The following is a 21,738-nucleotide window of genomic DNA, read 5'->3' as shown; positions in this document are numbered from 1 at the left end:
CAGATTACAATGAATCAACTGATTGGCCCATCATGCTGTCAGACTGAGATGAAATAGTCCATTAGGAGTTCATTCAGATGTTACAGTAGGACAAAAAACACCCAATTATGAATTCAGAGACATTACAGACTGCAGAATGTCACCACAGTGACTCATGTTCCAGGGGCTGCATCTACTTCTTTCTGCTCCAATTCCTAAATATTCATGTCTACTCTATGTTTCCCATGAAAGCTGTGATGCTAGCACACAGTTTATATGTATTTTGATGAAATGGTTTAAAAAAATATGTCAATTAGTTTTGGACATGTGGCTACTGGATTATTGACACTTAATCTGTAGAGTTTCTTGTTAATAATAACCCCATACAGCTTTTTTTTTTTTTTTTTTTTTTTTTTTTTTTTTTAAACTAACTGTGTTATCTAACAAATATATTCTGATTTTGTTTGGTTCTGTGGGCTTAGTTAAGATAACACACTCCTGAGATGAGTTTTCACGAATAATTCAATACACAGCTAGCATTAGCACAAAAATTCAGTCACAAAATGTATATATAAAAAAACCTTTCAGTTCTATCAAAATGGAAGCTAGTTCACACACTCAAAACTGCTTCTAAGGCAAATGTGATGTAGTTTTCATGAAGATGAAATTGTTAAATGAAATTTTACAGGCAACATGAATGCTATATAACCTACCTTCATGTGACAGGACAGTCATGACTCCACACATTTACGTGATTTAAGGACTAATATATAATATAACAGACGCTAGATATCTCTCAGATTCTGTGGGCAATTATAAAAATGGACATATTTTTCTAAATGAAGTGAAATGGACACATTTATATGATAAAAGCACATTTCTAGTGTTAGTGGTCCATATGAGACGATGGGTGGCGCTAAACACTCACCAAGACCTTAGACCGAAACCTTCAATAGAAACGCCCTTGTTTGGATCGTAAACAACAGCACAGATGAAAAGAAGAAGAAGAAGAAAAAAAAAAAAAAAAAAAAAAGGAACAGGGTATTGAAACTGGTTTCAGATCGGTGTCAATTTCACAGACGAGTGTCTGGGGTCTGTGCTGTAATTCAGCAGCTCTGTCTGGAAACAGTTATGGAAACTGTCCGTGTTGAAGGGATTTACAGATGCGGTCTGCTGTAACATCATTGTAGAAACCAAACGTAGGTATGACATTTCAATGAGTCGTGTGGCTTGTATTTGTGTATTGTTTTGAAATTGTGTTGATGAGAATGAATAGTAATAAACACAGTTATATTCGACTACAGAGAATGGGACAAATTAAAGCATGCGCCTTTACACCATCTTTTGTTTATGTATAAGCTATCTATGTGCAAGGAAATAATGCATGTAAATATAAATGTCATATACTAATTCACGTTATGGTGTTGGGTCTCTTCTTGCTGTTTGCATTTACACGTATCCAGTTAGCAGGCATTTTAAAAGTTAAACGTGTGGAGACAGCAACTGAGCAGTTCTGCAAAGTTTCTTTCTGTCTTTTTTCTTTCTAAACATTTATAGGAAGTTTGAAAAGTATAGTTTAGAAGGCTAAAAAGTGTCTTATTGTTATTATTCAGTTGTGTAACACCATCAATAACTCATTCTTATGATACTACTCTACACATTAGTAATAATTTATGGTTTAAAAAAAAAAAAAAAAAATATATATATATATATATATATATATATATATATATATATATATATATACACACACACACACGTATATATATATATATATATATATATATATATATATATATATATATATATCTTAAAGGTCCACCTACAACTTATTAGTTAACAACAGCACAGCCAGTATCCCTACAAAAAGTACTAATACAATGATACATGTATAATTATGTATAAGACTGTAATACCATGGCACTTTCGTATATACAATGGTACTGAATGACTGACATATTCAAATACCACAGTATTTGAACGGCACCATGTTTAAGAATACTGTGATATTACCATGGTACATGTCCAAAAACATAATAATACCATGGTACTTCTTTGTTAGTGATCACAACTTCAGATTCAAGGTTTTGTCAGTTGTGCTTCATTACTGCAAACTACTATATGGTTTAAAAGATCAGCCCACTATATTGCATATAATCAATTTGTTCAGTATTTATAAAAAATATTTCAGCACAAGTTGTTCTTAAAAATCTTCTTAGTTTGGCTTCAGCAAGAGGAATGCAAACAGTTATGTTGTTCTTGATATTATCTTCTTCATGTCATCTTAAATTTCTCTGGTGTTTAAGATGATTATGTTTTGTAGTGCTACTGTAAAACAGTCATCATTTACTCACGCTCATGTCGTTCCATACACATATGACTTATTTTATTCTGTAGAACACGAAAGGAGATGTTATGCATAATTGGACTGAATGGCTCAGTCACCAGTACACCAACTTTAATCTTTTTTCCAAACAATGATAGTGAATATTACCTTAAACAAGACTGAAAACAACTCGATTTTGGCCAAAGGTGTCACACATGCAGACTGTTTTGCTGAGATCTCACTCTCTTCAGTCGTAGGTATGACACACTTGCTGATACAAATTGTGGATGGTTGACACACATACCAACTCACTGCATCTCTCTCTCTGATTATCTGTCACCTGGAGCTCGCTGAAATAACAACAGGAGTACCGCGTGAGCTTAAACATTTATAAAAGAGTGATTTAGGAAGTGATTCATATCTGGTGAAAATGTGTGATTGTGTATTTCTCCCCTCGAGGATTGCCGTAGAACGCTTATGTCCATATGCAGCTTTCAGTGAGTAAAGAAATTATGTTCAATTAAAACATAATGTTCTGCCTCTGCTTTCTGATTTTCCTTAGTCATTTCAGTGTTGAAAAATGCTTGGTGACAAATCACCATGGATTACACTCAGCGTTTGTGATGATATGCAGCTGAGTGTGATGAAAACATTCAGATCAGCTTGACATCTTGTTAGTTCTTTAATAAAAGAAGAATGTCATTGGTCACTTGAAGAGAACACAAGAGCCCGCCCCGGTGACAGAACAATTTTTTCTGTCATGTTGGATCCTTTTTTCCTGTTGCTTGATCAATTAACTCAGCAGGGAGTACCGATAGTCAAGTGATTAACGACTTCCCGCTAGCAGACGCTAATGCACGCATCGCCCCCTCCCCTCCCAAGAGTCAAGAGAGTTGCATTTGGAACGACAAGGGGTTGAGTAAGTAATTACAGAATATACATTTTTGGTGAACTATTCCTTTAACCAGTAAATCTCATTACATAACTCTTCCAGGCACATTGTCAATCTCAGTATGTCTTGTTAAATACTCTCCACATTGAGCTCTAAGGTTTCACGTTGACACTTATCAGGCCACCTTTGGTCATGTCATGTCAAGAAGCATCTCAGCTTTGCTTTCAGTCTTCACCATTCATCCACACTGACAGTGACATTTGATATAAAATGAATTCACACATCCACAGTGTCCTGCTTTTTCCATCTCTTTATCTCTTGTTTCACTGCTCATCCCTCTGAGTGCATGGACACAATGAAAGACAAGCATCCCATGAATAATGCATCGCTGCTATTACTGTCCCTTGTTTTTGAATACACCTGTCAGTTTGCTCTTGCTGCTGGTTTTAGGAATAAGGGCCTCACCGAAGTTAGTGGAGCCAACAGTGAGTGTTGGTACACTGTTGGGACATCCTGTTTGACAGCTTTGCACTGCAGAGAGAGAAATCCTCAAGTGTGGTTGAGGTAGATCTGCTTGAAAATTATTATTATTATTATTATTTTATTTTATTTTTTTTGTGCAAAACATACATTTTCCTACCTGTGTTTCCTCTCTGAATTATTTTGGAGAAAGAGGCTTGAACTTTGTGAACATTGTAATGGATTCTCACTAATGAAAGATAACATCTACATAAACATGGGGGACAGCAGGGTACTGTAGTGTTGTAATATCTGTAAGGAAAACAGTGATCAAGTGTTAAACGTTAGATCTAAAATATTTTTGCTGTGGTATTAACCTGAAATTCAAACTCTACCATCATTTACTCACCTTCATATTGTTCCAAACCTGTATGACATTCTCTCTTTCATGGAATGCTAAAGGGACTGACAGTCACTATTTACTTTAATTTCATCTTTTATACAAACAATGAAAGTGAATGGTGACTGAGGCTGTCGGTCCTTAACAATTTGCCTTTTGTGTTTTATGGAAGAAGGAAAGTCATACGGGTTTGTAGTCATAGGCATTTAGCTTCGTTTTATGATCTTTTATCTTCTTTGTGATCACTTCACAGTTATGGAGGAGCCTGAGACAAAGGAGTCTGTAAAATGGACAGAGATGAGCAGTATTACCGAGACCACAGAAGATATCATCAACCCTTGCCTTACATTTTCTGATGTGAATCAGAACAAGATGAAAGAGACAGATGATATGGAATTGGATGCCACTAAGCACAATTCAGAGAACAGGAGCTCACAAGAGAGGTCTCAAAACAACATCAAGAGCCATAGTCACTCTTTAGATCAAGGTATTCCATATTGCAGTATTGTAAGGCCGTTCACACCAAACACATTTATGTGTCCATATGCACTGTTTTTTTTACTCTGTTTCTATGTAAACATGAAATAGATGGACGTCTTTGACCATTGAGCTGCATCTCGTGATGTCAAGTTAAAAAGAACTTCAACTTTAAAAAACAAGTCTCGAGATACCTGCGTTCTTTTTTATTAATTGTGCTTCATGTAGCTTTTTTCAGTGCAATATTTAATAGTTTTGGTGGAAGCACACTCTAACATTAAACAGGAATCTAAAAATACTTAAAGTGTTAAATTGTCGCCTACTGTATAGTCACATACCATACATCAACATGTGTAGCAACTCATAACATAATAACAAAGTAGCCTATAATGTAATAACTGCACATAATGTAATAAGTAATAAATGTTCATAATATAATAATTTTCTCAAAACTTAATAAAATTGTGGGCGCATAATGTTATAAAGTTTTTCACATAATGTTATAGGTTTATATTACGAGAAATGTATTACATTATAAACTCACTGTAGCAACTTATGACGTAATCACATTACATAATGTAATAACAGCACAGAATGTATACGTGAAACATAATGTTTATATTATAATAATTTTCTCTTAACATAATAATGTAATGAGCACAAAACATAATAATAGTTGGCAAATGTAATAGGTTATGAATTAATTAAGTTATGAGTTGCTACGACATGAAAACATTCAAAATACATTTTACCTGCCTTTCACTGTTAGCATGCTAGACATGTAGTTAATTGAACATTAACATTAGTAATACTGATATTTAAATGACTGAATGTACTCAAATTGTACTGCGTTTAGCCAGAGACTATTTTTCCAGAGTCGGACCACTTTAATGAAAATGAATGGGAGAAATTGGAACGCCCAATAAGGCGGATGTAGAAAATGGAATACTCACCGGTAAAAGAGCCTATCACCTTTTACAGACATTGCCTGTCAGGTCAACTCGAGAATGCGCATTTGCATTAGGTGGACCAGCCTGACAAATAGCATTTTTTTTTGTGTGTTTTCTGAGCTAAAGAAGCACAATTTATGATACCATTGTTGTCATATTTTACTGCTGATTTGAAATATTTTCTTTGATCATAATCTTGACCAACATTTTTAGAGGTTTCTTTCGATTTCAGTCTTTTCCCTTTCAAGTAGATAGGAGCTATACTTTCTTGCCGCTTGTATACATAGAAAATAGCTGCTTGGGAGCGTTCCCAAGATGGCCGCCTAGTGGACTGTCTTGCCTTTAAAGAGAGTTTGGTTTAGCATATATAAAACACTCAAGTAATTACTAGTTATTTTGCTGAACTTGATTCAATCAATTGATCAATTGGATCAATTGAATTGAACTGAATTCAACTGATGAGTTTTCTTAACTTAAAATTACTATGTAATCTCAACACAAACACTTTGTGTAGAAAGAACGTAGTTGAATTGGGTAAACCCAACAAAATTAGACATGTCAGTGTAACTCAAATAAATCTCTTTTATTTCTTTATGTACTAACTAATGAAAGTGAATGTTAGTTTAGTAACTGTGATGGTTAGCACAACATTTGCTCAACGAAACGAGCAATCAGTTTCATGTGACATTATACATTAACAAAAATTATTCATGTAGTCCCAACTCAAATGGATTAAGTAAACTTCCATTTTACAAATTTAAATGGATAGAACACAATAAAATCAAGTTGTGACAAATGTTTTTTACAGGGTTCCTGTGGATCCTTTAAAAGTCTTAAAATGTCTTAAATTCAGTTTTCCAAAATTTAGGGTCATAAAAAGTCTTAAATATCTTAAATGATACAACAAAAGTCTTAATTATCATTTAAAGAGGTCTTAAATTTGAGAGCGGAAAGACAGGAATCGTGAAATGAACTAATGCGATTATCAAACTTCAAAAGAATACAATTTCATTAAATAAATGCATGCGCTACATCCTTCAGAGTGAAAACACGGCACTGTTGTATTTTCTTCAAGCATGCGGAGGCTTGTGAGTGTTTCCAGCTGTTGCGGAGCAGTTCGCAATCATTAGGACAGATCGGAAATTTATGACAAGCGATCACTAATCATCAACATGATATGATGATATAGTGTTGATGAAATATGACAATGTTTAATTTAATTGTTTATTATGTCATACATTGTAGATTATTGTAGAAGTGCACATTTTATTTCCCTTATCTGTCTGAATGAGCAGCTGGAAGCAGTGAAGTGCAAACATTTCAAAATAAGAGTCCCCGGTGTATTTCAGCCTTTAAAGTGAAAAGTTCTGCGCTGTGAATTTTTTTTTTCTTCTCTTGGTTAAAAACTGAGTCTAGAATTTAATAAAGTTTGGACTCTTGTAGCCTCTCTCTGGCCCTCCCCATCACAGGAAGGCAAGACTAAGAACATTTAATATAGGCTACCAATTTTAAAAACTATTGGCAGATTAATTGCTTTTCTTTCAACACATTATTATATCAGCAGAATCCAATATTGGTCGACCTCTAATTTGTATTTATTTATATAATGGTGATAAGCAATGTTAAGGCCGTGCTGAATGTGTGCCCCTGCCTGTTTAAGTAAGAGTCTGTGATATGATTTATTTTGAGATTGTTTGTGTTTGTTTTGGTATGGGGATACGGTATTAATTTTATTTGTTCAGGTATCGAAAAAGGTCTTAAAAAGTCTTAAATTTGATTAAAAAAAAACTCTGCAGCAACCCTGTTTTAGTTCATTTTAATAAAGTAAATTGAACATGCAGCAAAAATCCTTTTTTTTTTTTTTTTGAGTGTTCATAAATAAGGTTGTTATTTAACAGCTAAAGCATCATTCAAAAAATAAAATTCCATAATGTCCACATAATGTAGATGTATTTCGTAAATAAACATTTTTAAAAACTCTTTCTTAAAGGTATAGTTCACCCAAAAATTAAAATTTTTCATAATTTAATCGCCTGCATGTTGTTCAAAATAACTTACTTTCTTCTGTGGAACACTAAAGGAAATGATGGCCTTAGTCACCATTTACTTTCATTGTATGGCAAAAGATGCAATGAAAGTAACTGATGACTGTTAGACATTCAGCCTAACATCTCCTTTTGTGTCCTCCCATGAAATAAAGAAGTTCATATAGGTTTGGAACAACATAAATGTGAGTAAATAATGATTTAATTTTCATTTTGCAAGAAATATATCTTTAACATAGATAAATCAGTATAGGTTTTGGAGATTTTTCTTATTGTTACACCATTTCTTTGCAGACACTTGTTCTGGCCTTCTGCCACCTGGGCCCAGTCCTTTTCTTCTGGCTTCACTGCAGTCCCTTGTTGAAGACAATGATCACATGCTCCTCCCTCATTCCTTACACCAGGTGTGTGCTCAGTCTATAGGGTTTGAAAAGGTTACTCGCGTGTAAAGGCCATAGCAAAACAAAAACAAAAATCAAACAAAGGCTTCATGTGCATGTGCCTTTTTGTTTCATTTTTAATAAAAGCTTGCATGTGTGTTTTTGTCAACTTCTTCATCCATCATGAGATACAAATGGAACAATAAAATTGAAAGATGGCCTGTACAGTCCATACTGTTAACCTGACAAATGCTCATGTGAACTCAGTGGATTGTGATAGATTGCAAAAATTTTTGCAGGGTAGCTAGATTGTTCATGTTGTTTAGTTTGGGCCTATTGGCTGTCATGAAGCAGTTCTTAGTAATATAGCCTTGTCTCTACTTTTGTAAATCTTAAATTGTGAGATATATCAAATATTTTTCTAAGAAAGTAAATGGAATGATTTTATTCTTATAAAGGCTTTCTGGTCTGTATAATTTTAGCCAAAACAAACTGCTATAGCATTGTGATCTAAATAGAGTTTAGTCTTGTTTTTGTCTATTTTATAGGTGTTTCACTACAAACTTCCTTAAAAGTACTTCAGCAACACTAAACCCCATGCAGATTTTAATCAGATATTTAGCCAGACAAACAACCCACATTTTTGTTGCTCACAGGAGTTGTTTCTTTCTCTTTCCATCTAGTTATTTAGAATCATGAAGCGGTCAAATATATTATAGTTTATTTTTGAAGGAGATGAAATTGCTTCTTATTGGCCCCCTTTACACCTCAGATAAATAAGAATTTTCATTGATCAGACCACAATCAGCTAGCACTTAAAATCCAGGTGTAAATACACCAAAGATGTATTGTGATCAGATTGTAATTGGATCACTGAAATCACATTTGGAGGTGGTCATGGATGGATTCTGACCACATTTGACGATGATATAAAAGCTTACGTGTTTTTGTTATCTGCATACAACTATTTAAGTAATATATGTAAGTGATCTGGATACATGCAGATACATGAAATGCATGTTAATGCCAGATGTAAAGGGGGCCATTGAAATTTTAATTAGATACAATTTGAGAGCACAAGAAAAAAAACCTTCCTTTTCCTAAGCTCTGTTTAATGTCTTAAGCACTGAACTAAAAATGTATGATCCATGCAAGAGAATGCATCAGAGGGGCAAAAATTAGGTCAATTATTCAATGCGCCAGACTTCTCCAGCCCAGCCTTACTGTCAGACCCGTGTGGCTCTCATGTTCATATGTGTTCCTTTAGCGTTTTATTCTGTTAAAGAGACCCTATTATGCTTTTTGGGATTTTACCTTTCCTTTAGTGTGTAATATAGCTGTTTGTGCATGTAAAAGGTCTGCAAAGTTACAAAGCACAAAGTCCACGCCAAAGGGAGTTATTCTCTCCCACAGAAAACACTGCTCCTGAACTGCTTGAAACGCCTGGTTTGCAGTCCAGCCATTACTTCCATGACATAGCTACGTCACTATGTAACACATTTGTATAATGCCCCCCTAAGGGCTACTTTGGCCCACCCTCAAAGAAAGGTAGTTAGCCGAGGCCAGGATGAGTTGGGTTAGTGTTGTCGCCATGTCGAGAAGACGCTGTTTTCTTCACTGTGAAACAAAACACCTTTGTATGGACTTCCAAAGGCAGACGAATTGAAGAATCAGTGGTTAAAATTCATTTTTACCACTATTCCTCAGCAGTACAACCACAACAATAACAAAATTGTCGATCTCAAGAGTCTTTATCAGTGCTAAAGTGAGGAGGTTTACTTATAATTACAAGCTGTAATGTTACGGCCGCTATCCACGGTAGCCCACTGCTAACTTGCTCACTAACTCTCTAATACCCCCGGTAATGTCCAACCGGGAGTAAGCCTCTGTTCTCCGTTTATTGCTCCGGCGACAAAAGTTCGGCTACACCCATTCCAGCAAAAGATGACTAACTTATATGCACTACGTGTCTTTTACTTAAAGCTTAGGTTTACAATAATCAACAGTGTACTTGGTCCCGAGTTACACTACCGTTGTTACCGTGATGTAGAGAAATTACACAGTTATGATATCACATATGAAATGTAAGAGAGCTACAAACTAAAAACGTACCATTGTGAAACGTCCTGCACAAGTCGTGCTTGTGAAGGTGGTTCAAGTCAGTCAGCTTGTTCTTCCAAACTTTCATTATCGGACTCGGGCTTAAATTGGTACAGCAAAACCGGCACCATTGTTAATGTAGTTACAATAGTGTTTACAGCTGCTCAGGAAGCCTCGGGAGCTGAAACTCGGTAAGGGGCGTTATACTTCCGACACATGCTCTAAGTGGTTGACCAGTCACAAAAGACTGGGCCAGCTGACCAATCAGAGCAGACTGGGCTTTTCGGAAAGGGGGCCTTTAAAGAGACAGGAGATAAAACAGAGCATTTCAGAGAGAGGGTGTAAAGAGGTGCTCCAGCAATGTACAGTATGAGAAAAATAACGTGTTTTTTGAACATTAAAGCATGTAAACCTATTCTGGTAGACCCCCAAAATAAAATTATGAACCTGTAAATGAGCATAATATGGGCTCTTTAAGTGTCATATTAAAGATCGTCTTCTTTACCATAGCAGCTTCTCTTGATTAGAGAACTAAAATGAAATCAAGACTTGAGATTCAGGTCTAACAGGAAATGCAGCCTTGATTGAGGACCAACTGGGAGTCTTTAAGGAGGACGAGAAATGGCTTGGAGCAAAATTGGAAAGCAGATGTAATGTTTTACTTGCTGATATTTTCCTTCTATTACAGATAGCCGAGGCCTACTTCCTTGAAGAGGATTGTATCCTTTTGCATTTTACATCCTCCATAGTAATTTGCCAATGCATCTCTGTCTGTTTCCTCTATGTCTTTACTTTAATATCGCTAAACGGTCCCTGTTGATGCTGTTGTCATAGTGACCAGGGCAAATGTAACATCAGAGGGCTCATTAGGGTGTGTTATTCCATGTTGTTTTTTAGGGTGTTGCAGAAAAGGAAGTGTTGGTGGATGTTTAAGTTATTTTAAAGAATGAAAGAAACAGTTATTCTGTAAATGACTATAATAAATGTTAATGAACATGATTTTTTGCACCTCTGGTCACCATATGGTCTGCCTTTATAAAGTAACATAATGATATATAATGATATACTGATCAAGTAGGTATTATTGTTATGGTATAGTTTTACATGCTAAGATATTTTAATATTTTAGTTTCTTTCTAAGTGTTTGTTTATTTAAGCCATTGACTGTCTCAGATCAGTGGGCAGTGGAATTTCTCCAACTAGAGAAGCTGTACCATGAAAGACTGCTGTCTAATCTGGCCTCTATACAGGAGCAATGGGGTAAGAGCCCTGCTGAAAAATGTCTTAAAGGGATAATTCACCCAAAAATGAAAATTCTCCCATGCCATCCCAGATGTCTGTCTTTCTTTTTCTGAACACATACGAAGACTTTTAGAAGAATACGTCAGCTTTGTAGGTCAAAACAATGCAAGTGAATGGTGACCAGACCTTTCAAGCTCCAAAAATCACATAAAGGCAGCATAAAAGTAATCCATATGATTCCAGTGGTTTAATACATGCCATCTGAAGCAATGCAATCACTTTGGGTGAGAAACAGATCGATATTTCAAGTTAAAACATTAGTATTGTGTTGTTTAAAAATGAATATGAACTTGTTTTCTTTGCATTATTTGAGGTCTGAAAACACTTTTTTGTCATTTTGACCAGTTGTTATTTTTTGGTTCCAGAGCTGTATGTCTTCAGAAGTGATATAATAGGTGTGGGTGAATAACAGATCAATATTTAAATAGTTTTTTACTAAAAATCTCTTTCACATTCTGAAAGTGAAAGTGAAAAAATTATTGAAATATTGATCTGTTTCTCATCAAGTGATTGCATTGCTTCAGAAGGCATATATTAAACCACTGGAGTCATATGGATTACTTTTATGCTGCCTTTATGTGATTTTTGGTGCTTGAAAGGTCTGGTCACCATTCACTTGCATTGTATGGACCAACAGAGCTGAAATATTCTTCTTAAAATCTTAATTTGTGTTCTGCAGAAGAAATAAAGTCATATACATTTGGGATGGCATGAAAGTGAGTATTTTATGTGAGTATTTTCACATTTGAATGAACTATCCCTTTAAACTAGCAAAAGCTTGTTTGCTGGTCTTAAACTGGACGTACTTGCTGGTTTAAGATGGTCTAGCTGGTCTAACTGCCTGACTAAGGGGACTTCAGCTGGTCTAGCTCCCAGCCTAACTGCTGACTAGTGCTCAAAATCCCTCTAAAACCAGCAAACAGACCAGCTAAGACCAGCAAACCATCTTAGGCTAATCTACATGGTTTTCAGTAGGGAATTATGATCATTAGAAAAGCTATTGCTTAAATGACTTTAACCAAGGGAGGTCACATTGTTTGCATGTAACAGGATTTCCTAAAATATTGTTTTATCTTTTAATGATGAGACCCCTTTTATAAATAGGAAAATTGTGTTGTAAGTTTAATTACCAGTTTCATCCTTTAAAAGTAAACAGCAGTGTTATGGTTTGATCTCAGGAAACAGCTCATTTCCCATCTGTGCTTCATTGCCCAAACCACATCTGACTCTCTGTTACTCCACAAATATTACTGAAGCACAGAGGTTAAACTCTCCCTCCCACCCCAACCTTTTCTGATTAACTGTCAACAAGACCTAACTGTGTACAAGGGTTGTTTTGTTATAATATATATATATTTTTTTTTTTCAAGTTGAACATCAGGAACTGAGATGTACACTGTCATGTAGTTTATGTGTATTTTTAAGTGCATATAAGTGGTTTTGGGTGTATTTGTGAGCAAGAAAGAAAAAGAGAGAGTCCAAACATTAACAAGCCTCAAATCCATATGTTTGGTTTCAGAGTCCCAGTGGAAGGACGGTGTCCAAATGAAAAGTAACTCTCCTTTAAACGCTAATGGAACGGACAGGGAGAGAGAGCATATGGAATCGCTGAGTCACATCTGCAGAACACACCAGAGGTAAGACTGCTTGTAAACCTGTGAGTCATAGATAAGAGTTGTCCAAAACAGTGTTTAGCACTTTAGAAAATAAAACAACAATTATAGAGTCAACCCCCCCCCCCCCAAATTTTCTTTACAATGTACTTTTTAAATGTGCTATATAAAATAAAGTTTGATACTGTATTTTAAGGCCTCACGGTGAGCCTCACAATCAAACCTTTAAAAAACGATTTGCTGTTCTAAATTAATAAAAGGAATTACCGGTAAACCATTAGATGAATTATTAACGTACAGAATACAGAATTATAATATAGTGTAATGAAGAAGTTCTTTAAAGGCATATTTCGGGTTCAATACAAGTTTAGCTTAATTGACAGCATTTGTGGTATAATGCTGATTACCACAAAAAATGTAATTTCGATGCGTCTTTCCTTTTCTTAAAAGGAAACAGTGGAGGAACTTACAATGGAAGTGAATGGGCCCATTTTTGTAGGGTTTGAAGGCAGAAATGTGAAGCTTATAATTTTATAAAAGCATTTACATTAATTCTTCTTTTAAAACTTGTGTATTATTTGAGCTGTAAAGCTGTTTAAATCAACATTTTTGCTGGATAACAGGGATTACGTCTTTACGTTGTCATGGCAACAAAGTTGATATAACTTTACACAGAAAAGGTAAGCAAGCATTTTTATCACACTAAAGTTATTTTAACATGAATATTGTTTATGTCTTGTGGCTATACTTTTGAAACAGTGAGTATTTTAACGTTTACGGATTGGCCCCCATTCACTTCCATTGTAAGTGCCTCACTGTAACCCATATTTTTTAAAGAAAATGAGGGAAAAGTCTAAATTAATTTAGGAGGTAATCAATATTATGCCATAAATTCTGTTGATTGAGCTTAACTTGTATTGAACCCGGAATTGTCTTTTAATTATTTAATCATTTGACAAATACTATTTTTTTTTCTTTCAGATCTAACCTCCCTGAAGAAAAGGTAAAACTTAGGAATTGATTTCTTATCCACCCAATAAGCTTACTGTGATTAATTAGTTTGTTTCCGTGAGTCTGTTTTAAAGAAGACTGTCATTGCAGAACATGCTACAATACAGCCCAACCCATGTGATGGAACACAGAGGCTCAAAACAAGCACAAGCTTTAATGAACTCAACCGTGAAAGAAAACTGGGTGGATGACTCCAGCTCATGGCTAGAAGTTGAACTGGAGCCAGAAGAAGACTGTGAAGTAAATGAGGAGGAGGAAGGTCTCGAGGAAGATGAGTGCTGGAATGAGGATCTGCAGGAAGAGGCAGAGATTGGTGGCCAGGGGCCTGTGGATGAGCTGGCCAAACTCATTCAGGTAGAGGAGGTAAGACGAATCACACTCTAGGAGTGATGTTAATCTCTTGCATATAACCATCTGCCCTTAGGAAAGGACAGCATGCTAAGACACCAGCTGTCTGCTTCAGACTCTCCAAATCAACTTCTTTATGAATGATTTGTACTGTTTAGAGCCCAAGTATGCAATGTATTAAACAAATAGTTCAGCCAAAAATTTAAAGTCATTGTTTACTCATCCTCATGTTGTTCCAAACCCCAATTACTTTATTTTTTCTGTAGAACACAAAAGGAGAATTGTACTGGTCGCTCTTTTCCATGCAATTAGTGCCCATGGGGATTGAGGCTTTAAAGCTTAAAAAAGGAATCAAAAGCACCAGAAAAGTATTATAAAAGTGGTCCATATGTCTTATGCGCAATATTACACATCCTCTGAAGTCATATGAGAACTTTTTGTGAGGATCAGAAATGTAAGTCCTTATTCACTGATAATCTTCTCCTCCTGTGAGCTTTTAACCACTGCGGCTGGATTGAGTAAATCAAATCAGTCCGATTCATGAATGAATCTTTCAGACCAGTTTTGGACCACTTTTATGAGTATCATGGTGCTTTTGCATCCATATTCATCATTATTGCATGGAGAAAAGTGACCAGTAACATTCTTCAGAATTTATTCTATTGTGTTCCATGGAAAAAGAAAGTCATATGGGTGTGGAACAACATGAGGGTAAGTAAATAATGACAGAAATGTAATTTCAGAGCGAACTAATCCTTCGATATTGGTTTTCAAATTGCTTTTATGTGATGTTGTAAAAGAGCATATGGGACTTTCTTCCCATTTTCATGCCACATCTCAAAGCAAAATAGTATGATGTCATCCATAGCTTTATGACAGCCAGCTGCAGGAATTTGATGAAAAGGAATTCAGGGAGTGTATGGTTTCCATAGCTATTGGGCGTGGTTCTCTTATATAACACTCCAAGTGCATAAACCTTCACCAGAACTGCATCATACAGACATTTTTCACAGTTCACACTGTAATTCAGACAAACACTACAAATGAGTAATCATTACATGATTTGTTTGCTTGTTGCACACAATTGTTGGGACAATTTGTTAATAGTAATTTGGAGAGACTCTTCTGTTTTGGTCCCGAAAATTACCTTAAAAAAACAAAACAAAACTGTATTTCATGACTCTCAAGCACTATTATAAAGCATATTAAAAAGACAAACATGTAAACATGATGAACAAGCCTGAGTGTGATCAGAATAATGTTGTTCTTTATGCTGTTGAACATACTGACTCCATGTGGTACATGGTTGTTATTACATGATATTGCATGCTATTTAGCACTTGCATGCTTTTGAAAATTTGACTTTTGTGGCTTTAATGTCTATCAGTTTTTATTATTATTCATGTCTACTAGCTTTAAGGCCATGTACTGTATATGATAGTGTGCTCCTAAAAGTTGACCAAATTAATTATTAGCAGATACACACATTTAAAACATTCTGTTCAGAGGCAAAGACACTCAGGGGCATATACAAATATTTTCCCAATAAAATGCTAGAATCAGAATGTTCCCTAATACCACCTACCACCGACTAGCAATAGCAAGTAGGGAAACATGGTTCACGGCTGTGACGTAATCTAAACTAAAGCCTAATGGCTATTTAGAACAAGAGAAAAGTCCTTATGTTTCAATAGAAAATATATAAACATAGGAATTTGGTCTTTAAAAACGAATCTACACCCAGTACATTAAGATTCTACACATCACACTTTGTACAGTTTTATTTCAAGAGTTTTCATTCTTTATGTCTGCTATCTCTCTAGATGTTTCCCTCAGATGGTTTAGTGTCTATATTAAAAAAGAGAGTTTGCATAAGAGGAGCAGAGAATCTTAATCCTGCTCCAGACAAAGACTCAACTAAGCGCAAGGTCCGCTTTAGAGAGCCAGATGATGCTTTCGATCAAGGTACGATTTCACCTCATTATTGTGTACAAATGGTCACACAAGACCTTTATATGTTCATATTTCTGTTTTGCATGAATTCGAGAAGGATTTGAGCTCATTCCTTTCTAATGCATACAGATGAGTCAACTAGAAACTCTTGCCTCATTCTTCTCCTCTTGTGTCTGGTTACCATCGTGATAAGCATCAGTGGGACTGCTCTTTATTGCCTCATTGGAGAGGCGTACTCTAATGTTTGTGTCAACTTCTCTCATAACATGGACTTTTATTTTGGACCTGTACGACGAGGAGTGGACGCTCTCACACAGTAGCTCTCTTCTGGTGAATCATAGTAGTTATTTTACTCAACTTTAAGTGGAACTTTGTCTTTACATTATAATTTCCTTGGACTGTCTATGGGCAGACAACAGTATTCATCTGAGATTATTATGCACTAATGCACATTACGAGACTGGCCTTAATAAATATTTATGTATTAAGCCTATACAAATCACGCAGGGCTTCCTAATGCATAAACAGGCTTGGATACTTGATATTGGTACTAAATCAGGCTTAGAGGAGAAGATGATCTTAATATACAGGTACTACTGCCATTCCTCTGATAAGCAACTACACGCATTGAAAGAAATGCATTTGGAGCCAGTAACTCTTAAACTAATTTTCTTTAATGCTTCATGTACATTTTTGTACACTACACTCCATTCTTATCTTTGTACTTAATTTTTTATTGAGATAGTCTTGGCAACTTACATTAGTACTTTAACCACTGAAACTAAGATATCAATATGAATAAGACAGAATGTGTGTATGTAACCATGTTAACTTATGGGATGTTAACTTATCAAACACAGATGGCTTTATGATTGACATTTCCAAGCACATACCGAATAGTACATTTGTTGTACAATAATGATGATTGGTTTTGACTTGGTTCTGTCAGTTCAGTGCTAGATCCTTTCCTCTGTGGTCTCCAACAAACAATAGTATTTGTTTTTTTTTTTTTTTTTTTGTTTTTTTGTTTATCTAGTTATAAACATGTTTTAAAACAATCATACTGAGTTTGAGACATTAAGAGGTATCCTTAAAAGGATAGTTCACCCAAAAATAAAAATTCGGCCATCATTTACTCACCCTCATGTTGTTTCAAAAGTGGATGTGAGGCTGAATGACATCCTCAGTCACCTTTCACTTTCATTGCATTTTTTTCTTTCATTCAATGAAAGTGACAGAAGCTGTCATTAAATTGTATCCCTTTTCATTTGAAACATTTTAATGTTATCCTCAGAACAGAAATGGTGTTTCATTGTATATATATATATATATATATATATATATATATATATATATATATATATATATATATATATATATATATATATATACTCTACCGGTCAAAAGTTTTGAAACACTTGACCGAAATGTTTCTCATGATCTTAAAAATCTTTTGATCTGAAGGCGGATGCTTAAATGTTTGAAATTCGTTTTGTAGACAAAAATATAATTGTGCCACCATATTAATTTATTTAGTTATAAATCTAAAATTTAATAAAAATAAAAAAAAAACAGTTTTTGAAATTGATGACTTGGACCAAATAATAAAGAAAAGCAACCAATAAGTGCCCAACATAGATGGGAACTCCTTCAATACTGTTTAAAAAGCATCCCAGGGTGATACCTCAAGAAGTTGGTTGAGAAAATGTCAAGAGTACATGTCTGCAAATTCTAGGCAAAGGGTTACTACTTTGAAGATGCTAAAATATAACACAGTTTTGATTTATTTTGGATTTTGTTTAGTCACAACATAATTCCCATAGTTCCATTTATGTTATTCCAAAGTTTTGATGACTTTACTATTATCCTAAAATGTGAAAAAAAAAAATTATAAAAAAAAATGAGTGTTTAAAAATTTTGACCAGTTGTGTGTGTGTGTGTGTGTGTGTGTGTATATGTATATATATATATATATATATATATTTTTTTTTTTTTCTGCTGCTTTTCTTTCCCAAATAAAACAAATTCCATCTCTGAACTATGACTGGGAATGTCTTACATATTAAAAGTGATAATAGGTTTGTGTACTGTAGATCAGCCTATGAAAGTAGTGAAATGTTCCTCTGAAAGGATGAATAGATGGTACACCAGGAAATGAAATTGGCTCACATAATAAAATCCATGGTGTAGTAGCAGTCTTCTCTTTTTGGAAACCAATGTGTCACCCCACAGTAGCTAATTTAATTTCAGAACACAATACAAAAAATGAAGCATTCATGACATGGAGATGCTGGTCTTTACAGGCGCGACATTTCACATCTTCCATGGTCTTATTACTCTGGAGGAGACGTGGTTCTCTCAGCCAGCAGCAGCGTTGGAATGGAGCAGACAGGTGCGTTTTTAAAAGGTGAGCTTGTACCGCTCTTAAAACGTGCCGCACATCATCGGAAACATCAAAACGTGTACGTTTACATAGACCTACAATTAAAAATAGTGCAGATGGGTGCAAATACGCATCCAGGGTGCGATTATGTAAAAGTAGGCATTGATGACTTGCTGTAGAGGCAAGCATGTGGTAATGTATTAATCTGTGTGATGTCACAAAGTAGGGAATATCCAAACTAGACGTTTTTGCTGCTTGGTTTAAATACATGCTCTTTTTGTATTGAGGAGGAAGTTTTGAGTTCTGAAACTTGCAGTATGTCTTTATAGTACAATGAGCTCTTACAGGTCAAAAGATCATTGGAAATTGTAGGCTATTCATCATGCATGACCCCTTTAAGATGCACAGAGAGAGAGAAAAAAAAAAGTAATTATAGTGAAATTGCCCTAAGAGGCAATGTCATTATCATTGCATTGTCATTATTGCTGTGCAAAAAGTACAAAAATGTTAATATTTTCCAATATGTGAATCATCACAAAAACATATACATTACTTTAGGGGGAGGTGTTTTTACATATGGTCTTAAAAGAATTTGATTGATCCATTCAAAAGCAGTCACTACATTTTAATCATTTAGCACTAACAAGTTGTGAGTGTGCAGTTACCGTCTAACTCATGCTGACATTTAAATTTTCTTTATTGCTATCAATATTCACATATATTAACTTATATATGTAATATATTGACATTCCAGCATATTAACAGAATATACAGCAAACATGATGTATTTATCCTCCAATGCATTACCGTCCATTACTCTCCACTGCTGCTGTAATAGCACCTTTCCATCACAAGATGTCTCTCTAGTGCAATGTGTGGCAGAATTGGTGTTACCGGTCAGTTTGTAGTGGGTACCGAACGGGTACCGAGGGTCCGGGCTGAAACCGCGAGCGACTGGAGAAAACTCTCATTCGTGCAGCTGAGACTCTTGTTTACGTGATTGTCAGCCGTGAGAGCAAGACGAATAATTAGTCAATTGTCCATTATGTGTTTAGCAAGAAGTTTCCGGTTTTTAATGTTACATTTTGACTTTATTTTTGGAACACTTACATTAAAGTGATTAAATAGTAAATAAATATAATTCATTATAATAGGTTTAACACTAAGAGAGTATGGAAAAGCAGCTCTATAAATAACGACATATTATGTGTATACGTTGTTCATTTGTGTTATTGTGACAAGGAGGTGGGCGTGGCCGGGTCGTGATGGTGCACAGAGCTGATCAGCGGAGATCGAGATAAAGGGGAGCCGAAGGGCCCAGTTCGAGAGAGACACGCGGCCGCGCTGCATGTGTGTCCTTATGTTTATTTTATGTTGAGTTTCTTATTAAACTTTATGTTGACTGTTCAGCCGGTTCCCACCTCCTCCTTGCCCATCCTTTACCTGCTACAGTGGTGCAGAAACCCGGGAGGGAGGAGGGATGCGCTACTGTAACAGTTAAAGTACGGGCAAGGAGGAGGCGGGCTTAACAGTCAAGTAAAGTTTAATGGTATAAATGAACTTAAAACAACATAAAACATAAACGAACACAGACACAAATGCAACGTGGCCGCGTGTCTCTCTCTCTCGAACTGGCGCCTCCGGCTCCCTTTTATCTTGCTCTCCCGCTGATAATCTGATTCAGCGCCGTACACGGCCCAGCCACGCCCTCCTCCTCGTCACACTCCTCCCCCTCCAGATTCAGGTCGGGGCACCATCAGACTGACTTGCTCCCCCCCCCACCTCTGGAGGGGAGACGCTACCCTTCCGGCCGTTCCGTCAGCTGGTGGTCGACCCCGCCTCCTGTGAACATGGGGGAGAGACGAGGGGAGGCGTGGGGAGAGGGAAAGGGCGAGCTGAGACACACAGAGAGAGAGAGAGAGAGAGAGAGAGAAAAACTTGCTCTCCGGCTCCCGGATGCGCTGTCGCCTGGTCCTCAATCACTCCTCCGCCCTCTGACGGACAACAGCTCACTCCTCCCCTGGAGGACGGCAGCGACCCCTCCTTCCCCAGGCAGACAGGCGCGGCTGCTCCCCTGGCGGATGGCAGCGAGGACTCCGTGACAGTGCATCCCTCCTCCCTCCCGAGTTTCAGCACCACTGTAACAGTTAAAGGACGGGCAAGGAGGAGGCGGAAACCTGCTGAACAGTAAACATAAAGTTTAATGGTATAAATGGCCACATGTATCTCTCTCTCTCGAACTGGCGCCTTTGGCTCCCCTTTATCTTGCTCTCCCGCTGATCATCTGATTCAGCGCCAGCCGTGCACCATCACGTCCCGGCCATGCCCTGCTTATCGTCACACTTATGCAGTACTTTTGTAATTTCATGATCGCTCGAATGACCTTTTAGTAATACACTATCAAAATATACCATAGGACTACCTTGGAGTACCCTTTAAATACCATTGTAAGCCTATATGAATATATACAAATTATACAGTTCATGGTGTCTAAGTACCAAGTACTATCTGATGCTATCATTGTACCATGTTACGTTTTTGTAACGTTACACAGAATCATAATGCACATGTGCTTATTTACAGTATAATTGGACAAAATCTGTTTTCTCAATAGGTATAAATTGGAATTGCCTGTACTGTCATGGCTTGACATGAGGTAGAGCTTTAACAGATTTTCTTTTTTCTGCTGAGATTATCCGATGGGATTACAGGGTTTGTTAATATTGTTGAATAAAGGCATCATGTTTTGGCAATCTCATCATAATCTGAAATTGCCAGTACTGGTAATTGAGGATTTTAAAACTATGCAATAGGCTAAAGGGTAAAAGGATACAGTGGTAAACATTTTGTGTATTAGATGTCCTACAAACCCATAAAAATTATATATTTATGCAAAAAAAATTTTTTACCTGTGATCGTGTTTTATTTTTTATTTATTTTTATTTTTTTGGAAGGATTTTTTTATTATTAATATTTTGCCAATGTGTGGGTCAGATTACTATACAGACATAGAAAGTAACTGTTACCTTTAAGAAGTAAAGTTAACAGTTATTATTAAATTACATCCATATTTATTTATTATTAAACACATCTATCTATATCAAATGCATTATATTAAAT

The 21,738-nt window shown here is 36.0% G+C and overlaps 1 protein-coding gene across 4 annotated transcripts; it reads left to right on the top strand.

Moving 5' to 3' along the window:
- The first annotated feature begins 704 nt into the window (after nucleotides 1-704).
- Nucleotides 705-18,262, top strand: LOC127410139 (consortin-like). Of its 4 annotated transcripts, none has more exons than XM_051645219.1 (11): nucleotides 706-1,178; nucleotides 3,648-3,761; nucleotides 4,310-4,543; nucleotides 7,823-7,932; nucleotides 10,697-10,727; nucleotides 11,182-11,268; nucleotides 12,830-12,947; nucleotides 13,905-13,926; nucleotides 14,025-14,297; nucleotides 16,106-16,247; nucleotides 16,365-18,262. In XM_051645219.1, the coding sequence occupies exons 3-11, from the start codon at nucleotides 4,312-4,314 to the stop codon at nucleotides 16,553-16,555; spliced, it is 1,206 nt and encodes a 401-aa protein (XP_051501179.1). In that variant the 5' UTR covers nucleotides 706-1,178; nucleotides 3,648-3,761; nucleotides 4,310-4,311; the 3' UTR covers nucleotides 16,556-18,262. The 4 variants fall into 4 exon arrangements, with proteins under 4 accessions (XP_051501180.1, XP_051501179.1, XP_051501181.1 ...); XM_051645221.1 differs by having other exon boundaries at nucleotides 706-1,182; XM_051645220.1 differs by lacking the exon at nucleotides 3,648-3,761 and having other exon boundaries at nucleotides 705-1,182.
- Nucleotides 18,263-21,738: the final 3,476 nt, after the last annotated feature.

This window comes from Myxocyprinus asiaticus, chromosome 19 (assembly GCF_019703515.2).
Source record: "Myxocyprinus asiaticus isolate MX2 ecotype Aquarium Trade chromosome 19, UBuf_Myxa_2, whole genome shotgun sequence".
NCBI classification, from domain to species: domain Eukaryota; kingdom Metazoa; phylum Chordata; class Actinopteri; order Cypriniformes; family Catostomidae; genus Myxocyprinus; species Myxocyprinus asiaticus.
Note: the sequence above shows the minus strand (reverse complement) of the source record. Positions and strands in the feature narration are given on the sequence as shown.

Coding starts and splice junctions, on each gene's coding strand:
- LOC127410139 (XM_051645220.1), top strand. CDS start 4,312: ATGGAGGAGCCTGAGACAAAGGAGTCTGTAAAATGGACAGAGATGAGC. Junction 12,948..13,904: donor ATCTGCAGAACACACCAGAG/GTAAGACTGCTT, acceptor TTTTTCTTTCAG/ATCTAACCTCCCTGAAGAAA. Junction 16,248..16,364: donor AGATGATGCTTTCGATCAAG/GTACGATTTCAC, acceptor TAATGCATACAG/ATGAGTCAACTAGAAACTCT.